At 50.3% G+C, this 20,476-nt stretch overlaps 7 protein-coding genes across 7 annotated transcripts; 5 read left to right on the top strand and 2 right to left on the bottom strand.

The window, feature by feature from the left end:
- Window positions 1-1,512: 1,512 nt before the first annotated feature.
- N7533_005144 (uncharacterized protein) lies at window positions 1,513-3,642 on the top strand (the record flags this gene model as incomplete). Its single annotated transcript, XM_057101794.1, has 5 exons — window positions 1,513-1,784; window positions 1,857-2,548; window positions 2,607-2,757; window positions 2,812-3,256; window positions 3,313-3,642. 5 exons carry the CDS (start codon window positions 1,513-1,515, stop codon window positions 3,640-3,642), a joined length of 1,890 nt encoding a protein of 629 aa, XP_056961424.1.
- Window positions 3,643-4,443: 801 nt separating this feature from the next.
- N7533_005143 (NAD(P)-binding protein) lies at window positions 4,444-5,244 on the top strand (the record flags this gene model as incomplete). Its single annotated transcript, XM_057101793.1, has 1 exon — window positions 4,444-5,244. One exon carries the CDS (start codon window positions 4,444-4,446, stop codon window positions 5,242-5,244), a length of 801 nt encoding a protein of 266 aa, XP_056961423.1.
- Window positions 5,245-5,602: 358 nt separating this feature from the next.
- Window positions 5,603-6,895, top strand: N7533_005142 (Saf4/Yju2 family protein; the record flags this gene model as incomplete). Its single annotated transcript, XM_057101792.1, has 3 exons — window positions 5,603-5,615; window positions 5,671-5,680; window positions 5,737-6,895. 3 exons carry the CDS (start codon window positions 5,603-5,605, stop codon window positions 6,893-6,895), a joined length of 1,182 nt encoding a protein of 393 aa, XP_056961422.1.
- Window positions 6,896-7,059: 164 nt separating this feature from the next.
- Window positions 7,060-8,613, bottom strand: N7533_005141 (serine/threonine-protein phosphatase 2A activator; the record flags this gene model as incomplete). Its single annotated transcript, XM_057101791.1, has 3 exons — window positions 7,060-7,515; window positions 7,575-7,926; window positions 7,982-8,613. The coding sequence occupies 3 exons, from the start codon at window positions 8,611-8,613 to the stop codon at window positions 7,060-7,062; spliced, it is 1,440 nt and encodes a 479-aa protein (XP_056961421.1).
- Window positions 8,614-8,816: 203 nt separating this feature from the next.
- On the top strand, window positions 8,817-10,406 carry N7533_005140 (uncharacterized protein; the record flags this gene model as incomplete). Its single annotated transcript, XM_057101790.1, has 1 exon — window positions 8,817-10,406. The coding sequence occupies one exon, from the start codon at window positions 8,817-8,819 to the stop codon at window positions 10,404-10,406; it is 1,590 nt and encodes a 529-aa protein (XP_056961420.1).
- Window positions 10,407-11,798: 1,392 nt separating this feature from the next.
- Window positions 11,799-15,766, top strand: N7533_005139 (M protein repeat protein; the record flags this gene model as incomplete). Its single annotated transcript, XM_057101789.1, has 4 exons — window positions 11,799-11,906; window positions 12,005-15,361; window positions 15,471-15,541; window positions 15,622-15,766. 4 exons carry the CDS (start codon window positions 11,799-11,801, stop codon window positions 15,764-15,766), a joined length of 3,681 nt encoding a protein of 1,226 aa, XP_056961419.1.
- A 2,953-nt stretch (window positions 15,767-18,719) lies between these two features.
- Window positions 18,720-19,589, bottom strand: N7533_005138 (uncharacterized protein; the record flags this gene model as incomplete). Its single annotated transcript, XM_057101788.1, has 1 exon — window positions 18,720-19,589. The coding sequence occupies one exon, from the start codon at window positions 19,587-19,589 to the stop codon at window positions 18,720-18,722; it is 870 nt and encodes a 289-aa protein (XP_056961418.1).
- Between the last annotated feature and the right edge of the window lie 887 nt (window positions 19,590-20,476).

The raw sequence follows: 20,476 nt of genomic DNA, 5'->3' as shown, positions 1-20,476 counted from the left end.
TCGAACGTACTGCTCAAAGCAAACTTGTTCGGCTTACATCTTCTCCAGCCAGAAGCAGAACAACTGTGGCACATGCCAAGAGTGTGGGCAAAAGACCTGTCTGCTCTGCAAAAACGAATATCACCAAGGAAAGTGTGTTCAAACCCCCGATCCAATACACCAGCTAGCGGAGGTTGAGGGTTGGAAGCGCTGCTCTAGATGTAAGCACCTTGTGGAGCTGGACACGGGCTGCAATCACATAACGTAAGTTCAAGTTCTTTGACTAATTGTTTTGGAATATGTGTACTGATGTTGATTCTTTCTTGAAAGCTGTCGGTGCAGATATGAGTTTTGCTACGTGTGTAGCAAGAGATGGCGAACATGCCGTTGTTTGCTTTGGGATGAGCGTCGTTTGCTTGAACGCGCAAACCAAATCGCAGCTCGAATTAATCCGATACTCCCGGCTGCCGCCGTGAACGACGTGGTGGAGGCACTCCAAGGGGGCAATGAGTGTGATCACCAGCGCATGAAGTCCGTGAGTGGGGAGTTTGAGTGCGAGGGTTGCAACGAAGACTTAGCCGTATTCATATACGAATGTCGCAATTGCCAAATCCACCTTTGCAAACGTTGCAGACGGAATCGTGCCTGAACCTATGTTTCTGAAAATCGAAGAATCCTGCCATGTGTGGCTAATGCGGTTGATGCGGTCAGATATCTCGATTCTAAGTACGACGTCTATGTATGTTGAACTTATGATAGCCAAAATTTATCTTATGAATCAATGATATTATTATTATTATTATTATTATTATATCCTACGATACCCTGAACTGTTAAGATCAAATTTGGAAGCAATTCAATGTGTAGGTAGTAGAATACCAGTAGCTTCACGCACTCGCGGGGAAAAGGAAGAACTGCACCTGATGTCATACTTCGTGAATCGATGCCTCAGGCTGCCAGGAACAAGAATACTGTAAATAGACCCACAAGTGATGAGTCGAGACCCAATTGACAAATGATTTTAGATTTACACACTTTTCGACGGGGATCTTGGTTACTATTAGCGCGTGGGTCCCTTTCAATAGTCTCCCGATTGTCAGGAATCTTGCAAGGAAATGGAACCTGAAGGAATATATCTCCACAGCCTCGGAACAAAGAAATCAAAATGAGATCAGAAAATGCTCCACTCACGGCGCGTCGCCCTGACCCATTGCATCATCGTCTCTCCAACTCCCTGATCTCGTGCATCCACTGCAGGCTTCAACGATCGCCCCATCGATCGGTCGATCCAGCTACGATGGAAATTTGCGAAGACGCTGATCCTTTATTTTTGCTTGACATGAAATACTATTCATTCGTCCCCAATTTCAGCCCAACCATGGATAGCCTTTGATAAACGTTTCCTGGCCAGCTCCTGTCAGAATCTAGGGCATAGCGAAGCGATCATCCTGCATTCTTAAAAGGCTCTTTGCCCGGGGATTTTCTCTTGGGGTCCATCTTGAACTTGAAGTTGAACTTTTGCGCATCGTCACTATGGAGATCCCTGACATTCCCGACAATCGCCCACACAAGTCCCCTTCAGTGCTGTCGTACTCGCCGACCATCGTCCTTGACGGCGCGACAGACTATGGGTTTGGATCGCAACCCAAAGACAGTGACAGCAGCAGCATGTACCAGGATATGCGCAAAGCTCCGCCGGTAGAGACGCCGCAAGACATGAGCCAGGAAATCAGCCAGGATCTCAGGACGCCAGAGCCACAAGAAAAGCCGAAGGAAGTGGACGCGATGCCGAATGGCAGAGAACAGTGAGACAAGATCTGCAATGTAAACTTGCAGGAACCCGCCGCTAATCTAATGGCGCAGTCCTCCCCACCCAGCGGCGACGGCGACGAGTACGACGAGGATGAGATTCGCTCCAAGCCTTCGCTCAAAACCCTTCGCCGAAATTTCACACTCAACGATCTCCCCTTGCTCCAAGCGACAAATCCGTACGATGGTTCTGAGCAATTCAATCCGGTCAACGAGGAGGATGGGGACACATTTGACTTGGTCGCTCCATGGGAGGGCGACGCGGCCCCACTGCACTCTCTGGAGCGCCAAGCGGATACAATGTTCTCGCCCGATCATATGCTAACCATCCTACGAAATCCGCGCTATTTGGCGCGTTTTCGCAATTTCTTGGTCTCCGAGCGCCCGAGGTCTATTCCTACATTGACATATTATCTCAATGCTTGCAAAGCGCTGAAAGCAATCCAATATGCGAATGCGCTGGTACGATTGTCGGTAGATGTGCCGACGGCGGGAATTGAGCAGGCTGAAGAACCTGTTGGCTTAACTACAAACACAGCACTCGAAGCCCGTGTTCAGGATGCGCTGAATGCTCTGACTGCAGAGGAGCTGCCCGCATTTATCACAGCGACATGTATCAACATCACAAGTAAGGTTGTCGAGGAGCGCGTGCGAGGAACCTTACCCGACAAGTTCCAGGGAACGTCAGACGCCCTGGCGGAAGTGTTCTGTTTAACAGATCCCTCACGCCCCGATAACCCAATTATATTTTCATCAGGAGGTAAGTAATTGACTACCTTGAGTATTGGCGAGAAATTTTCATATTAACACCTGCTTAGAATTCCACCGCACCACGCAATACGGCATGGACTACGTCCTTGGACGAAATTGTCGTTTCTTGCAAGGTCCCAAGACAAACCCCAACAGTGTTCGACGCATTCGTGAAGGAATCAAGTCAGGTCGACACCACTCAGAATTGTTTCTTAATTAGTAGGTCAATTGCCCCTCTACTTTCTCAGCCTACAAACTAACGCATGTCAAAAGCCGCCGCGATGGCTCGCCATTCATGAATCTGCTTCAATGCGCACCACTTTGCGACAGCCAAGGAAAGATCCGTTACTTCATTGGCGCTCAAATCGACGTTTCAGGCTTAGCGATGGATGGCGCGCAAATGGAATCACTCCAAGACCTGCAGGACCGAAAAACTTCCGAAGAGCAGGAAGAAGAAGCCTCTCAGCGAGATGATGTATCGCACCTCAAACCGAAGCCAAAAACCGAATTCCAAGAACTGGGAGAACTTTTCAGTCCACGCGAGCTGCAGAATGTACACGATTACGGAGGCAATCTTTTCCACCCCGTGGCCGACCGACTCAATCCAAAGAACAGCCGCCTGTGGATCCAAAGCCCCGAGGGCGAGAGCGAGCCTCGATTAGGGGTCCCTTCATCTGTTCCCAATGGTGGGGGCTCTTTGACTGGCGTCTACAAACATGTAAGTATTTTCGCAGGCCCAGCCTCTTTCAGACTTGCTAATCTTATTTGGTATAGTATCTTCTTGTCCGACCTTACCCATCACTCCGCATTCTCTTCACATCGCCGTCCCTTCAGATTCCTGGTATGCTTCAGTCGTCATTCCTATCACGTATCGGGGACTCAGGACCCAAGCGTGATAGCATTCTCCACGCTATGATGGCCGGCCGTAGCGTCACAGCTCGGATCAAGTGGGTGACCCGCTTCAGCGATCATGGCCGACATCGCTGGATCCATTGCACGCCATTGTTGGCCAATAATGGAGAAGTGGGAGTGTGGATGGTGGTGGTAATCGATGACGAAGATGAAAGTATGGTGCGATGGAGTGGAAATTGGCCAAGTGCCTAATGTTTGACGAAAACTTGACTTTCTTGTATATACTTAACTTATTGGATATGGCTTTTTAATTCGTTCATGTGGCGTCGCGGTACTAGTAAGTTGTAACAGTGAGCATCGTAGCAAAATCCCGATGTTTGCAAGTCTCATCCCAATCACCTGAGCACGAAATGCTGCATTTACTCGTCCCTGTCAGAGATTCTTGATACCTACCTAGGTATACCCACATCTTGCCAGAGTTTGTTGCTTAGTCCAGGTCATGGTAATGATATGCATATGTGCGGATATCTGGATTTTCGATGGTTGAGAAGGTATTATAAAGTAGTTTAGCTGATGGATTAGGTTGTAGCGGTCTACTCGGTCTGTAAGACAAGGGAGGAGAAGATGATGTCCTATTCTTCTCTTCAGGAAGGAGATATCGTCCTCCGTCATCACGCGGATGACGGACGGATCGCGAAGACTAGATAACTAAGGCGCCTAACTGCCCAGGTGCGCATGACATAGGTCCTCGTATTCAATAATTTGATCGGCCTAACCGTTGTCCCGAGGAAAGTGCACCACTTGCAATTGGATTCCTAGATCTACACTCTAAGTACTCACTTGAAAATTTGACAGTACAGGTACTAAAAGGCTCCACGAACGGACTCGGGCTAAATCGAATGCCGTTCAGGCATTTTACTCTATGACGGGGTTAACATGGGCACCTGACTATCTCCGAGATGTTCCCCTCCGGTTATAAATTGGACCCCAGCTCTTCAGGAATTCCTCTTGCGTCAAACAAATAGTTTTTTTCTTTCTTTTTATTTCCACCTCATGGCCTCTCCATCCCTCAAATATACTTCCAAACTTGTCGGCCAGCGTGTTCTGGTTTTTGGAGGCACCTCCGGCATTGGATTCAGTGTCGCCGAAGCAGCCTTTGAGCACGGCGCCCACCTCGTCATTTCCAGCTCCAATCAAAGCAAGCTCGACAAAACAATTTCTAGGCTAAAAGCGGCCTATCCCGCCCAAAGTGAAAAACAAACCATCACTACTCGTGTGTGCGACCTGGCCGATGCCGCAAATCTCGATGCCAACATCCAGTCTCTTTTCGAAACAGCCACCAACGGCGGCACCGTTAAGCTGAACCATGTTGCTTTTACCGCAGGCGACATGCTTAGTCGACCTTCTCTGGAAGACCTGACCCCCGATGTCATCTATAGCGGCATGAATGTCCGTTTCGTCGCCCCGGCCGTGATGGCCAAATATATCCACAAATACGTGGAGCTCTCCCCGGCTAGCTCTTTCACTATCACTAGTGGTGTTCGCAGTAAAAAGCCTGCGCCGGGCTGGACTATGGCTACTGCTATTGGCTCTGCTGCTGAAGGTCTTGCTCGTGGTCTGGCTATGGATCTTAAGCCTATCCGGGTGAACGCTGTGTCTCCTGGTGCGGTGCACACGGAACTTTTCTCTCTGTTCCCCAATCTCGATGCTGCTCTGGAAAATTTTCGACAGGCATCGACCACCGGAACAGTTGGTAAACCGGAAGATCTGGCGGAGAGCTATATCTATTTGATGAAAGACCAGTTCGTGACTGGTACCGTGATCGAGTCCAATGGCGGTTGTCTACTCGTTTGAATGACCATATATATCAATTCTCAAAGTTTAATCCATTCCTCGCCAGAATTATATTGGATGTCTGATTCATTAAATATTTCAATAGCAAAAAAGGTGTAATACTAGTATGTTATAGCCTACTTACACCCAGTGGTAGTACTAGTATAGACGCTCGGGCCCTTCAAATGTCATTAGGTAATCGTTCTTTAAATCCGATAACTTCGGCCCGCCACGTCAGAGTCCGCACGGCGAGCTCTTTGGCTCCTGCTGCCGCGCTGGTCGAGGTGGGCAGTCCACAGGCTTTGAAAGAACGAACAGTCGCCAACGCATATACTACCATATACTCTACAGGAGCTTGTCAGAGCCCACCAACGCCATCATGCAGGGCTTCAGTAAGTACCAGATCGGCCCAACACGAAGAAAGCTGAGAGCTAACCTAGTCTACAGATATGGGACGGTCAGTCACAAAAGGAGAATAAGCGCAAATAACCCCCCTCACTAACGCGATCACAGATACGTCCCCCCGGACCAAGAAGGCATTACCTCCGGAAATAAACTTGCCGGCAAGCACCCACTCGGCGCGCGCGCCCGCCACCTCCACACAACCGGCGCACTGATCGTTCGATTCGAGATGCCATTCGCGGTATGGTGCACAACCTGCAAGCCAAATGAGACTATAATCGGACAAGGCGTGCGCTTCAATGCGGAGAAGAAAAAAGTCGGCAACTACCATTCGACGCCGGTGTACAGCTTTCGCATGAAACACACCGTCTGCGGTGGGTGGATTGAGATTCGGACCGATCCGCAAAACACCGCATATGTGGTTGTGGAGGGTGGGAGGAAGCGTGATACCGGCGACGATAAAGAGGCGCAGCCTGGTGAGATCGTTATTCGGCCGTGGGGTCTGGGCGAGCAGGACCCTGCCGAGAAAGATCCGTTTGCGAAACTTGAGGGGAAGGTTGAGGATAAACAGCGCGCGCAGACTGAGTCGAGGCGGATTTTGGAGCTGCAGGAGCGCCAGAATAGGGATTGGGAGGATCCTTATGAGAAATCGAGACGGCTGCGACGCTCGTTCCGGACTGAACGGAAGGGCCTGGAAAAGGCGGCGGCGAATCGAGCGGCGCTGCAGGACAAAATGAGTCTGGGGATTGAACTTGTTGATGAAACTGAAGCAGATCGCCAACGGGCTGGGCTGGTTGATTTCGGTGATGATCGCTCTGATATCGGGGCGGCTGCTCTTCGAGCAACCAGAACTCGCCCGATGTTTGAGACATCTGTTCCCGAGAAATCGACCGAGGTCAAATCGCAGAAAGCTAAACGCAGCTCCCGGGAAACGAAGGCTGGTAGATTGGCTGCACAGCACAAAGCTTCCCTACGCCATGAGTTAAGTGGAAATACACGTGCTGTCGTGGATCCTTTTCTGAGCGATATCGGTGCGGAGGAAGACGTCTGGAAACCGGGTGTGAAGAGGAGGAAGACCGCGAGCAGCACTCCCGGCTCCCAAAGAATCATAAACTTATCTTCCAAAACTGAAGAACGTGACCATACGCCAAAGTCAGAGACTGGTTCAATCACGCCTGGGGCCGACTCGCCAGGCATGGGCATTAGCGAGGATGCTCCCTCTAAGACGGCACTTCCAATGCTTGTTGGATACACGTCTGACTCGGAATGAAACAAAAGTATATAAGACTTGATTGGTTTCTTATCGTTTGATACCCTGGGGGCGTTTACTTTGATTAGAATGAAATACAACGCATTTGATGCTTAGACAACAGTATAGACTTAATAATAACTCAATGTTCTTCATTACATGGGGTATCTCATTTTCATCTTCATTTAGCCCAGGGGGGCCTTTGTAGGGCCATCTCCACCATGCGGGGCTGGGGGCTGTGGGTTTGCCCAGGGGGCCCGAGTGGGAGCCATAGGGCCCGGAGGTAGTCGAGAAGTATCTGGAAGAGCTGTTGTGCTGGGGCCAGCTGTCGGCGGACCGTCTCTCCTTGTTGCTGCCCAGGGTGCCGCTGTCGGCCCCATTGGAGGGACCCGGGATCCAGCCCCTGCTGTTGCCCATGGCGCTTTCGTTCCGCTGTCTGCACTTGGTCGGGCCGTTGCGGATGTCGGTGGCCCGGCATCTGGTATAACAGGCCGTCCCTGTGGACCGGAGGTCGCATGTACAGTAGCTGGAGAAGCGACGGCATAAGGATCGCGATCCCAGCTGAAAAGGGAACCGAATGGGAAATGCTGTACCACGGGGTACTTGGATAGAACCTCTGCGTTCCACATCTTGATCATTCCCTAGTTATCAATGTCAGTTTCAAGCTGCATGGCAAGAATCGAATTTATATGAAACTTACCTTGTTGATTTTGCCCCAGCCAGCCCGAATGCCTGATATGTCGTAAAGCATGGGACTGTGTTCCCAGAATGGACCTTTCTTCACATCATAAATAAATCCAATGGCAGAAAAGTACATGTTAGTCTTTCTCTCTCGCTCCACGATGTTTTGTTTGACCACGCCAGCTGGGTCGGGAGCATCCGGTAGCGAATCCTCCTCGGGGGTTAAATCAGTCTCATTGATAGCCGGGGATAGTTGAGCAGATCCGAATATGTAAGGGAGAAAGGCGTGGTCGTCGAGGCCCCATACTCCGTGAGAGCCGGCAGGTTCGAGAGTATATGTTTTTATGAGCAGTCTCACAAGTTCCAGATATCTAACATTAGTGTAAGGGGGTATTCATGAGTTGGTAGTTTGTAGCGTGGACATACGGTTCAATCACGCCGAGCACAATAGCTCTCTCTTCAACTCCTGGGCTGGACTTGGGAAAACCATTGAGCTTCCAAATGGACCCCAAAAATGCTAAGAAGCTGAGTTCATGCCCCGTGCCGTAATCTAGTCTCTGTCCACTTCCCCAGCTTCCCAGGAAATAGGCTTTGAGCTCGGCCTCCGCAGTGACGCCATCCGCATCCGACGAAGGTCTCTCCAAGATCTCCGCGGGTAGACATTCTTTGAGCAAAGAAGACGCCCGCTCTTCCAGGACCTCGTGCCATTTTCTGAAGCTGATGTTTCCGAATCTGCGCGGGCCGCTGTCCGGTGGGACTTCCTGTATAAGGTCTTCGAGTTTCGAGAGCAGCTCTTGCAATTGTCGGACAGGTGCAGAGAATTGCACTTCGTCGGTATTCAACGGCCATGGTTGTGAAGTCCCGTCGGCAAGTTTTTCCGGAAACATCGACCTATTGAGCTGCAGGGCGAAAGTCATGATATCCGTATAGCCCTTCGAGGTCAAGAAAGGCGCAACATCCTGCGACTCGTGGATTTTCTTAACGGGCTTCAGAAAGTTGTGCGATGCCGAGGAGTCGAGCGTCGGTAGAACGCGAACAGCGCGGCCCTCCGGGTTCATTTTGATGGGTGTGGTGGTAGAAACGTAGACGACTTATCGTAGGAAAGCTGTGGAGGGGAAGTGGGATGACGACCGCGGGCACAGAATGGGCTCCACCCAAGCTAAGCTCCTTCACTTCCGCTCCGCTCCCGCCTCCACCGCACGTCGCATGTCGCAACGCGAATCACGAAACTCAGTGGCGATCCCCACTGCCCCTTGCAATCATGGCGCCGAGCCGGAAAAGAAAAGCGCGCTTCTCCACAAATACATCCCTCGATTTACTCAATAATGTCTCCTCCACAACTCCGGCTAACAGGAGACACACTGCGCGACACGACAGTGTCTACGATATCCCCATCTCGCCCGAACGACGAAAGCCTTCCCGCAAAAGCGAACCTCCTCTATTAAAGAGACCTCGTACCCGTCAGAACAAAAGCACTCCGACCCCCGAACCGGCTGATACCCTTGAGCCCAATCGCGAACCGGAGAGCGTTGAAGAAGCGGAGGCAGAGCAGCCGTCATCCGACGCGGACGACTACCAAGATGCTGAGTTGAACTTATTTTCGGCTGATGAAGAGGGGGAAGAAAAGGATAGTCGTGCAGATGATCCTCGACCCGAAGGAACCGGGGAGCTCTTCGAACATTGGGAAGACAATGGCGATGAGGGCCAGGAAAACGAAGCTGAAAGAGAAATGGAGGCAGAAGGCATCACAGAAAATACCGACACTATGCCAAGGCAAGACAACGCAGAAGATACCGCATATTCCGATCAGAACGAAGAGGGCCCAAATGACGATTATTCGATCCAGTCTCAGGGTTCTCGTCAACTTATGCCATTACGAAACAACGTTGAGATAGTGATCGACAATAGTCCATCGGCCCGTAGCTATCTATCCCATGGGTTTGCTGAGACTATTCATGATGAGACTATTCATGATGAGACTATTCATGATGAGACTATTCATGATGAGACTATTCATGATGAGACTATTCATGATGCTGATTATCAAGACTTTGAATCCCAGAAACAACTGGCCAAGCGAGTATCAGACAACCGGAAAAAAGAAACCGATCCAAATATACAACTTATTCGTGATCTCCGCCACTGGTTTGGCCGGGAAATCGGGAAAACCAGTGTGGGTCCTGGCTGGAACAAGCTCAATGAAAAAGGACGAGGCTTGAAAGCATATGCCATATCGCCACGGCCGAAATATCTAGAATTTCTCTACCAGCTTTTCGCTGAGTATCGAACTCTCTACAAGGAAGCTATAGAACATGGAGGTGTCACCGAGCGTCTCGGGAAACAGCTCCAGAATATCAAAGAATCCATTGTGACAGAAGTCAGGCAGCTCTTCGAGCATGCATCGGAGATGCTCCAAGAATCCAGTGTGCTGGATCAGTTTGAAGCGCATTTTATACCGAAAATGGTCATCCTGACCCAACTTGGGTTCCGGGTATACCGAATGACAGATGGGCGGGCCCATGACCAACTCCGTCACGCATTAGATCTGATGTCGGTATGCATAGGTCTAATCAAACAATACATGGGACTGCTTTCACCAATTTACCGATCTTTCTCCCTTGCTCAGCCACTCCAGCGTGTTATCAAAGCCTTGGAAAATGGTCAGCTGAGGGACCACTCGCCCGTTGAGACCAACGACCAGCACCATTGGGCCGATATCCCACCTGTTACTCATCGTTGGACTGTGAATGAGGAACGAGTGTTGAGATATGGGATGGTTAAATATGTTGATGACGGTCAGTATCCCCCCCCCCCCCCCATTCTTCCCATCCCATCCGTGAAAACATTCTGACCCTAAAAACTAGAGAACCCTTTTCTTCAAATTGCCACACATTGGGGGCATAAACTTCCTGGGCGGAGTATGAGAGACATGGAAGGCAAAGCCAGAGAGATGGGGCTCTTATGACATGAAAACTTGTGGTATCTTTTTATTTTTGATCATTCGATGCGTTATACCCATATGACCTTAAAGTGGTTCAAAGTTCAAGTTCGGTTCCGGCGGATCGGGCTGGCCTGCGAACCACGGATTGCCTTTGTTTTGGTCAACGCGTGCACTTCAGGGGTTAGGTTACCTAGAACTACTGAGTAGAATTCATCATAATTTTGACTTGCTGTGGGCGTTCCTGCGCGTCCGGGGACAAAGTTTAGAATATAATAATGATCGACATAGCATTGCCAGCGGTTCAAGTTGGTGTAGGTACTCCTAACAGCATGGACAAGCTATCGACTCACCGCTACCTAAATACGGGGTACCAGCAAACCGCCTTTCAATATTCGGAGTAGATTGAGAAGAGTACATACCAGAGTAGCCTACCAATACATGACTCCGTAGATTATCCAAAGACGCTGTGGTTCATCCGATTTCGGTTAGACTACGCGTTGAAGCAGCGGCGATCATCCCCCTCCTCCCTCCTCCTTCCTCCTCCCCGTTTCTCTCCACCGCTTTGCTCCCGCCTCCTATTCTCTGCTCTCCTCAAACTTTTGCGCCATACCACGACCTCTGCATTTAACCTTGATTCTGTGGTCGCCTACTTGGCTGATTCTCAGAATTCGTGCTCAGGCTTCATTTTGTCCTCTCATCCAAATTCCTGAAGCTCCTGGAACAGCTCTATACGCGCCGCGTAAGTACCATATTTCTTTTGAACACAGACCAGCGGACAATCTCTAGGCATTGGGTGCTTTCTGCACGGTCTCTAGCCATCTGAGCCTCTACAATGTTTCATTCAAAGCAATCAAAGCCCCTACAATCTACATTTGCCGGATCTTTCATCCCGAGAAGGCTTTGGCTACAACCCAGAGGCATTAAACAGGTCATGCTGTGGACGATGGTGTTGGGCCTCAAAGCATGCAGCTTGCAGCTCTTCCTCGGCCTAACATATGCCTCAACCTTCGAGGATGGCCGCGTTCCTACTCCAGTGCCTACCTCAGTGCCTACCTCGGAGTTGACCTCAGTACCTGCTGGGAGGTACTAAAGTTGAATACAATTCACCATCCATCACCAATTTTACTACACTCATACCAGAACTATTGGATGGAAACTGCCCACCTGTGCCTGAGTCATTCAGTGGTTCTTATGCTAATCTGTTCATGACATCTCTATAGGCCCCTTTTTCCAATAGAGAATCCGTTACCACGCTGAATCTACATACTTCCTACACTGCAATTGTACCAATTGACCCCGACGATGGCATCCACGGAAGAGCCTATCCCCACTTCCTCCGAGGTTGAGGTTGAAGTCGATGCCGAGGTCGCGCCTCCGGCCACCCCGGTCGACTCAACCCTTCTGTCGGGGGTGAGGAAGTCAAGTCGAGCCCCGAGGCCTCCAAGGAAAACATCCCAGCTTCTCCTTCTCCCGCCAAAAGTGGCACTGGTGCTGCAGCTACCGCTAAGCGTCCGGTCTCGAGCTCGACTGCCTCTAAACGTCCCACCTCGTCCTCCACCACTGCATCGTCGAGACCTACAACTTCGGCCACACGTGGCACCACGAGCAGCACACTAAACAAACCTCCCACTCGTCCTTCAACCACTACATCCGCAACACGCAAGCCTTTGAGCACTTCGACGACCTCTTCCCATCGGTCTCGCGCCTCGGTTAGTAGCTCCGCCGACGAGAAGCGTTCAGTCGCCAGCTCCGGAGATGAGAAGAGAGGCATCTCGAGCACTGCAAAGCGTATGTCGATGGCTGGTACGGCATCCACGCGTACTCCCTTGAAGACTTCTTCAACTCTCGACCGCAGATCGAGCGTTGCTGGCTCAGTTCTGGACAGAAAACCCGCAAGCTCTACCACGCGGACCGGCACCTCGACCTCGGCCTCGACCAGCAAGCCCGTTGGAAAGCTCACATCCGCGACTTCCACCACCCGCACAACCCCTTCATCCACAACTGCCACTCGGACTACCACGCGACCTACCCCCACCGCCTCTACCGCGCGATCTGTCGCATCCTCGGCCACAGACCCGAAGAAGCGTATCAGCACAATTGGCACTTCAACTGCTAGAAGTGCTGGTACCGATGAGAAGCTCCAAGCTCTCCAGACAAAGCTGTCTGAGAGCGAAGAGACTGTCAACAAGCTCAAGGCCGAGCTTGAGACCGTGAATGAGAAGTTGGGCCAGCTGTCAATCTCGGATGAACAGGCTGCTGATAACAGTACCGACGCTGAGGCGATCCGGGCTGAGCACACCGCAGAGCTTGAAAAGCTCGCTTCGTCGCACGCTGAAGAACTTCAGGCCCTTCAAACCCGACTCGAGGATGCGGAAAGCCAGCGCAAGGAATTGGAAGAGCGGTCCCAGCAGCAGCTTGAGGAAGCCAAGCAGTCTGCCGCTGCTTCTGGTGACGACAAAACTGCCGCTGCGCTAGAAGAATTGAAGGAAACTCACAAGGCCCAGCTTGAAACTCTCGAGAAGGAGCTCGCTGACCACAAGGCTGCCGCTTCTACCTTTGAAGAGCAGATTGACGCTTTGAGGGCTGAAATTGATTCCGAAAGGGCACTGCGTGAAGAAGAGAAGGTTCAGTCCCGCCTTAATGTTGAGCGTGAGCTGAAGGGATCCAGCCAGGTCATTGAGAATCTTGAAACGGAGCTCCAAAAATTGTCTGCCTCCAACAAAGAAACTGCGGCTGCAAAGGAAGCCGTCGACGCGTCTGTTGCTCAGATGCAAGAGCAAATATCTTCTCTAGAAGTGAAGCTCGCTGAGGCCGAATCCTCTACCCAGGAGAGCTCAGAGCAGACTACTAGTTCCCTTGCTGAGAAGGACCAGCAAATTGCTAAAATGAAACAGGTTCTTGAAAAGGCACAGGCTGAGCTTGAGGAAGCAGGCGAAGCCGCTGCGAAGGTTGAGGAGCTAGAGTCTACCCATCAGGCCATGGTTGCCAGCCTGAAGTCTGAGCACGAAACTGCTTTGAGCTCCCTCTCAGCATCGCATGCGGAGGAACTCACCGTCGCTAAGGCCGCGGCTGAGTCGACTGGCACCGAGCACTCGCAACAGCTCGAGGAGCTGCGTGCTTCTCTAGATGCTGCCAAGGCGGCTAGTCAGGGAGACCACGATCTTGCTATCTCTGAGCTCAAGACCGCGCATGAGACAGAAATCAATGCCCTTCGGGTGAAACTCGCCGCGTCTGAAACGGCTCTTGCTGATTCTCGTCGGGCTCTTGACGAGGGTAACGTTCATGCCCAGGAGGATGCTGTTCACGAGATCGAGACCCTTCGCCAGAAGGTTGAATCTCTTGAAACACAGCTATCCACTGGAACTGGTGAGATCAGAGCCCTGCAACAGGAGGTGCAGAGCAAGCAAACTGAGGCCGAGGAGCTCTACCACAGCTTGAAGAACCTCGAGGGCGAGGCAAAGTCCAACGATGTTCAGAAAGAAACCAAGCTTAAGGAGCAGGATGAAAAGCTGAAGGCTTTGGAAGATAAGGCTTCCGATGCAACTGCCCAACTTGCCGCTGCCATAGAGAAGCATGCTCAGGAACTGCAGGCTGTGAAGAGCGAGCATGCCGCTGAGCTGGAGCGGGCCAACCAGGAAGCTTCGGGGTCCCGCGAGGGTGCTTTGAGCGAACTTCAGCAGAAGCACGACGACCTGTTTGCTAAGAACCAGGATCTGGAATCTAGCCATGCTACTCGCGTCGAGTCCCTTGAGGCTGAATTGAAGTCAACTCTGGAGCGCCACGCTGGAGAAATCGCGACTCATACTGAGGCTCGGGAGAGCGATCAGAAGCTTCTGCAACAGGCCCAGGAGGCACATGCTAATCTGCAGGCCGAGTTTGAGGCCCTACAAGCTGCCGGCCAGACTGACAAGGAGACGCACGCTAAGGAGATTTCTGAGCTCCAAAAGGGATTTGAGGAAACCAAGGTGAAGTTTCAGGCCGAGCTTGAGTCCTCTCAGGTCTCCAAGGCTGCTGATGCCGATGCCGAGCACGGAAAGGCGATTGAGGAACTTCTCACTCTCCAGGAGACTAAAGTTGCCGGTCTGAGAGAGCAACTTGAGGCATCAAACAAGGCCAACATTGAGGAACTCCAGAAGTCACACGATGCCGCCCTGACAGCAGCCAACGAGCAGCTTTCTCAGGCCAAGTCCGCCGCGGCGGATACCTCTGCCCTCGATACCTTGAAGGCGACCATCGCGGAGCTTGAGCAGAAGCTGGTGGATTCCGAGAAGGCCCACTTGGCAGTCCAGGCATCGGCGACTACTGCTTCTCGCGATCTTGAGAACAAGCACGCTACCGAGCTTTCTAAAATCCAGACCGAACATGCAGCACTTGCTGAGAAGCATCAGGTGGCCACCTCTCAAGTTGAGGAACTACAGAAGTCCGTTGCCGCATCCAGCAGCAACAAGTCTGAGCTGGAATCCATCATGGCTCAGCTCTCCCAGTCCCAGGCGGAAATTGATTCGCTCAAGACTAAGCACACCGCCACAAGCCAGGAACTCGAGGAAGTCCGCGTTCAGAACAAGACCATGGAGGAGAAACTTGCTTCTGGCGAGCGCGACTTGAACGACCAAATTGACAAGAACATGTCTCTTCTCAACCAACTCGGTGACATTGAGAGTCATATCTCCAGTAGTCGTCGACGTGTCCGTGAGCTCGAGGCCGAGCTCGCCGCTCTGAAGACTGACAAAGACAACGACAAGAGCACTTCATCCGGCCTGAATGCTAGCCGATGGGCATCGGCAGAGGAGGGTAGCGAGAACGCTGAGGAGGGGGGTCCAGCCGCAACGGAAGGTGAGGACCTTGGCCCATCCATCGAGGGAACGGTGGGAAATCCCCGTTTGAAGTCTTCATACTCCTCAGATCTGCCCGCATTCCATCCATTTACATGAGGTTTTAATTTGATTCCGTACATAAACTAATCAGCTTCTGTAGATGGCAAGCATTCAGGAACAGCTTAAGCATATCCGATACGCGAATGACGAGTGGTACGATGAGCATCGCAAGTTAGTACCTGCATACCTACATATCTACCTATCCAGGTAGATACCTATCACTGGGCGTGCTAACAATATATCCCTTGCAGACTCATCGGAGAATTGGCCCAGCTCTCCCGCCGAGCTACCCCCGACACCCGCAGTCTCTCGTCAACCCCCCACCCAGAAACGGCAGTTTCAGTTCAAGAATCAGAAAGCAGCCGCAGTCGTTCCGATACTCCTGCTGCTCGGTAGAAGTATTTGGGATGGTCGTGGCTGCCAGACCGCTTGCTTGCCAGAGGGTGTGAATCCCTTGCAGGACAGCATGATTTCCCTTTGTTAGATCCATTTCGCTCGTTCCTCGTCTTGGCTCGTTGTATGTAATAGGACCCAGGATACCCTGCTTCTGTTGGAGCCGTGCGGCTTTTATGTCACATACGTTTATTGTTTAATGCTATCACCTCGTCTGTTTCTACGGATGAGTTGCTACGTGTATATGTACATACTCCACTCTTACAACATAGGATTATTACTTCTGTGGAGTGAACATTGGACACCACTACTCGCACTTAAAGTAGTAGTAATCGTTAATTGACTAGCATCTCGAGCACTGCAAAGCGTACCTAGGTATGTCGTTGGCTAGTACAACATCTATACGTACTCCCCAGAAGACTTCTTCAACTCTCAACCGCAGATCGAGTGTCGTTGACTCAGTTCAAGTCCTGGACACCTGGTCAGAAACCTCGGAAGCCCGCACGCCCGTTAGAAAGCTTCAAGTTACCTAGGTACATCCGCGACCTCCATCACCCGCACAGCCCCTTCATCCACAACTGCCACTCGGAATAGGTACGCAGCCTACCTCCACCGCCTCTACCACCTTGACGCGGTCTGTCGCATCCTCGGCCTACCTAGGAAGTCCTCGCCAGTGTTCAAGCTCGAACCTCGCTACGTCCATCATGGTGATATATTTTCAAGGTTGTGATGTCGACGTCTGCCAGAGTTCGGACCTAGTATATGGCATCAGCTGAGGGACCCTTGAACTACTCAAGCGGCTGAGGATCTTGATACGTTCAGAGCCATGACATCGCCAAAGTCTGGATTCTCGGAACGAGCAAACAAACTAGTTCCGCAACTGGTGCAAAAATAGTGCGGAAACAGCTTGCTTCCGAAGCGATATTCCTAGAGCGAAACAATTATCATCCATTGCTTTTGTCGCTGTTCGTCTCGGAGTCCCAATACCTTGACATCGTCATCCCTGTAATGGCGTTTCACATCAGCCGTTTGGGGATAGACCATCAGATAGCCATTGATAGTGCAGATAGAGCCTGCTCATATAAGCATACAATTAGTTCTTTTTTTTAACTCTCGTCAACCTTAGAAATCGGCTGTAGGGTATTCAAAGGAACCGGATGTATACAATTGCATTGTGTCACGGACTGCTCCGAGATGGGTGGTGATATCTGCACTGTGAACTTGACTTGTCCGCAGTGACAGCTGCCATCATAGGACTGGGATTTTGCGGTTTCTTCTGACATTTTGTGTTCAAGCTCCATCTGATATAGCGAGTCAAGTTCGGAATAGTAAAATCATGTCAGATTATTCCGTTGGGAGTCCTAGCTCATATATGTCTGATTGCCAAGCCTTTATCTCGTATTCAAAATTGAAGGTTTGATACTAGTAGTACTAGATCAGCTTCTATTTTTGTCGGGAAGTTTCCCAACACCACGTACTTTTTAAGGGCCTATAAAACAACATAGAGGCTAGTACTACATCATAACAGCTTTGTAGACTATACCAGCACAATCTACAACTTGAAGACTTTAACAACTCCGAAAATTTCCTAGTGAGACATTACTTTAGAGGTACACCGCTCAACATGAGAATTAGACTTGACTACTACTAGTAGGTTCCATGCATTCTGCTGACATCCTATCTATTCCTGGATTCTCACCACTTGGAGGCTTTAAGTGCATATGAGCGTTGGAGTGCGTGCTGGCTCCACATAAGAAAGATCCGCCGTTATTCGCCTTGGAATGCGGAATTGCATTCGCCATTCAGCTTATCCAAAATCCCTTCTCCTCCGGAAGCCTATAAAAAGAATGGGCTGCTGAGGGCTCTGGAGCCAACACATTAACGGATGGTCACGGCCCGTATTATCTGACTTGCAAACGCCGACTACTCTTTTAGGGAAATGGTATCGCCTTTGTCACCCTCGAGGGCGGATAAGTTACCCTGAATATGACCTCGGGGGTTAAGAACGGTTGACGGCCCATCCGTCGGTTGCGGCCCCTTAAGGCGCAGATCCGTTTGAACATATAGTGTCTCAACTTGAATGAATAGTCACTAAGCTCTCAGGTATAAAAATAATTTTTATTAGACTATCGTGATTATTATTCATGCAATTAATTTTCGAAGACTATTATCCATGTATCATGTTAAGGGTTAGCAATACAATCCTTGAAGACATACGCTAATCTATGTGAAAACAACTTGAATGCAGTATTCTATGAACAGGCACGGTGCAGTGGACATGCATGCCCATCGGCTTTTGTGCCAACTTGAATAGCATACCCATATGCTAGGCCTACTAGTAGTTTCGCCGATACTCTCCTATACGTACTTGGCGGAGTTCTTTTTACTTTGCTAAATTCTAAAGGACCATCTTACTAAGTAGCACTGAGGTATTAATCACACTCACTCTCTAGCATATTTTAGTTTGTTTGTTTTGCGAATCTTGATTGCAGTGGACTGTCCGTTGTGTCCAGCTGGGCAGACATTGACAACGAACATAGCGGAAAATGGATCCACGAGTGTTCTGCAGACTGTGAGCGCGGGTGCAGCAGGGGCGTGGGTGGCTATTAACAAAAAATCTGACTGTACGGATTTTACACTATCCCCGTACTGTCAATTGCTTCCAAGTTTACGGTGATCTTGTGAAATATTATGGTGTTCTTCCTGGAATGTTTTGCGTTGGTCTTCTTGTGGTTAAATGTTAAGAGGAATCTTACCATTCAAGTTGTCACGCAGTTATGATAATACAAAAGTCTTGCAGTACTCACCCGACGCGAATGCGGCTGACATGTCATCTTCCACAAGTAGCTTATTTTTATCTTGGCATAAAAGAGTGTAGGGCAAAGAGTGTAGGGGGTGATGCCGATTTCCGGAAATTTTGTAGCTCAACTCATTGAACGACAATCTGATATCAATATTATTGCCTATGTAGTAACTCGTTTGAGAATAGCGACCTCAGTGGTTGCCAGAGGCTTCTTTGCCGGGACAGTCTTCGCTCGCGAGTAGTACGCTGCATCTCCATATAAACAAGCGGAGTCATAACATGGGAGGGTGGTTGGGGTTCGTAGGTCGAGGGTATTGTGAAGTCAGTCTCTTTTCCAGTAATTCCCGAGTTGTCATAGTTAGCTGACGACCTGGCAATTGGCTGGGTCTGTGGGTCTGCTTCTTCGACTTTCGAGCTTATTAATTGCGGCTGTGATGTATTCGCTTGATAGTCAAAATTGCCGAATGGAGATTTGGATTCTTCAGCCAAGTGCGAGGTCAGGGTATGGTTTATTTTAGATTTGCCTGTTGTCGGACCATTGGCATCCTGTCCTATTTCCATTGACAAGTCGAAATCCCTTCTCGTCCGTTGAGAGCCGGACAAAGTAAACTCGTGACAGAAGGCATGGTACTCTTGGAGAAGGTATGGATCTCTGCCTTCCTGCAAGTCGTGATCCGGGAGCGTCTCGGTGACTTCTTGAATTGATGCACCTCTCTTCGCCAACACCTTCCTTTCAGCTAATTCTCCCAAGTTCAATTCCTTTGTCGTGATGGTATTGTTATTTGCTCCAATATGTCGTGTCTCGTCGTCAAGAGATAAAAGGTTCTTTTCGCTCAGCTCATTTCCTTGGGTATCACTCATCGATGCACGCGACACTTTCTTCGATGCCCATCGTTTCAATGTCGTCACTGTGCTTCGCCGACGAAGTTGACGTGTGGGTATTTCGGTTTGATCGCAGGCTGTGGAGAAAGAAGCATCACTCGTTTTCGACTCATCGTCGCGAAAAATGGGGGTTCCTGGCATTTTGAAAAAAGCTACCGAGCCCGTGATGTATGCTCAGGCTGTGATGGCAGTGCTTGAGAGAGGTGATAAGAAGGCCAACCCTAGAGGAAGATATTCGCCGTATGTAGTTGTGAAGGGTCAAATGGCCCTTCCTGGGTTGTTACTCTGGCTGATTTGATCAGAAATCGCTTCGTATCCCCCTCCTTGTCAGAGATGAGAGAGATTAACAGGTCCAGGAGAGCAAGATAAGACACAGCGGGGTATTGTATGCACGCAAGCCCGCATCACGAGGCAGCCAGCCAGCAGTAATGACCTTTCTTCCGCTTTCGAAGTATGAGACGAGACCTCGGAAATATGAGACAGGAGATGGGGGACGGATCAGGTGGTTTTAGAATGGAGAGCCAGGAAAGCCTCGAAGACGATGCCTAGGCCAAGGATAATCACAGGCACGACGAACTCCTTCATGGCATGAACCGGCATGCAATCGTATCCCCCAGATGTATCATTGCAGCAAGCCACATGCACGGGGCGACTAGCCCAGGCCATACCCACCTGGGCACTATCCCCAACCGCATTCCATAGGAGTGTAGAAAACAAGCAGCTGAACAAGTAGATAAAGTTAGATTTAGAAATGTTCTTTCTAGCATTGGTTACTCTACTCCTTGGGTCAATTCAGTCAGGACCTGATCGGTCAAACTTAACATACTTGGTGTTGGTATCTGTTCTCTGGCCTGGCCGCTCGCTAAGACACTCTCGAGAAAGGTAAGACACGGACCGCCCACCATCAGCCTCCGACGAAAGATGGCTTCATTCATTGACCAAGCTGAGACAATCGGACCAATCAACACTTGTCAAGCGCAGGCTACTGCATCCTTCCCTGTGATCTCTGGTTGTGCAGCTGCCAAGAA

The sequence above is a fragment of the Penicillium manginii genome, assembly GCF_028828005.1.
Source record: "Penicillium manginii strain IBT 31320 chromosome Unknown utg000004l:1.0-7231830.0:1.0-7236170.0, whole genome shotgun sequence".
Lineage (NCBI taxonomy): Eukaryota > Fungi > Ascomycota > Eurotiomycetes > Eurotiales > Aspergillaceae > Penicillium > Penicillium manginii.
The sequence above is the reverse complement of the archived record's forward strand: the minus strand, read 5'-3'. Positions and strand labels throughout refer to the sequence as shown.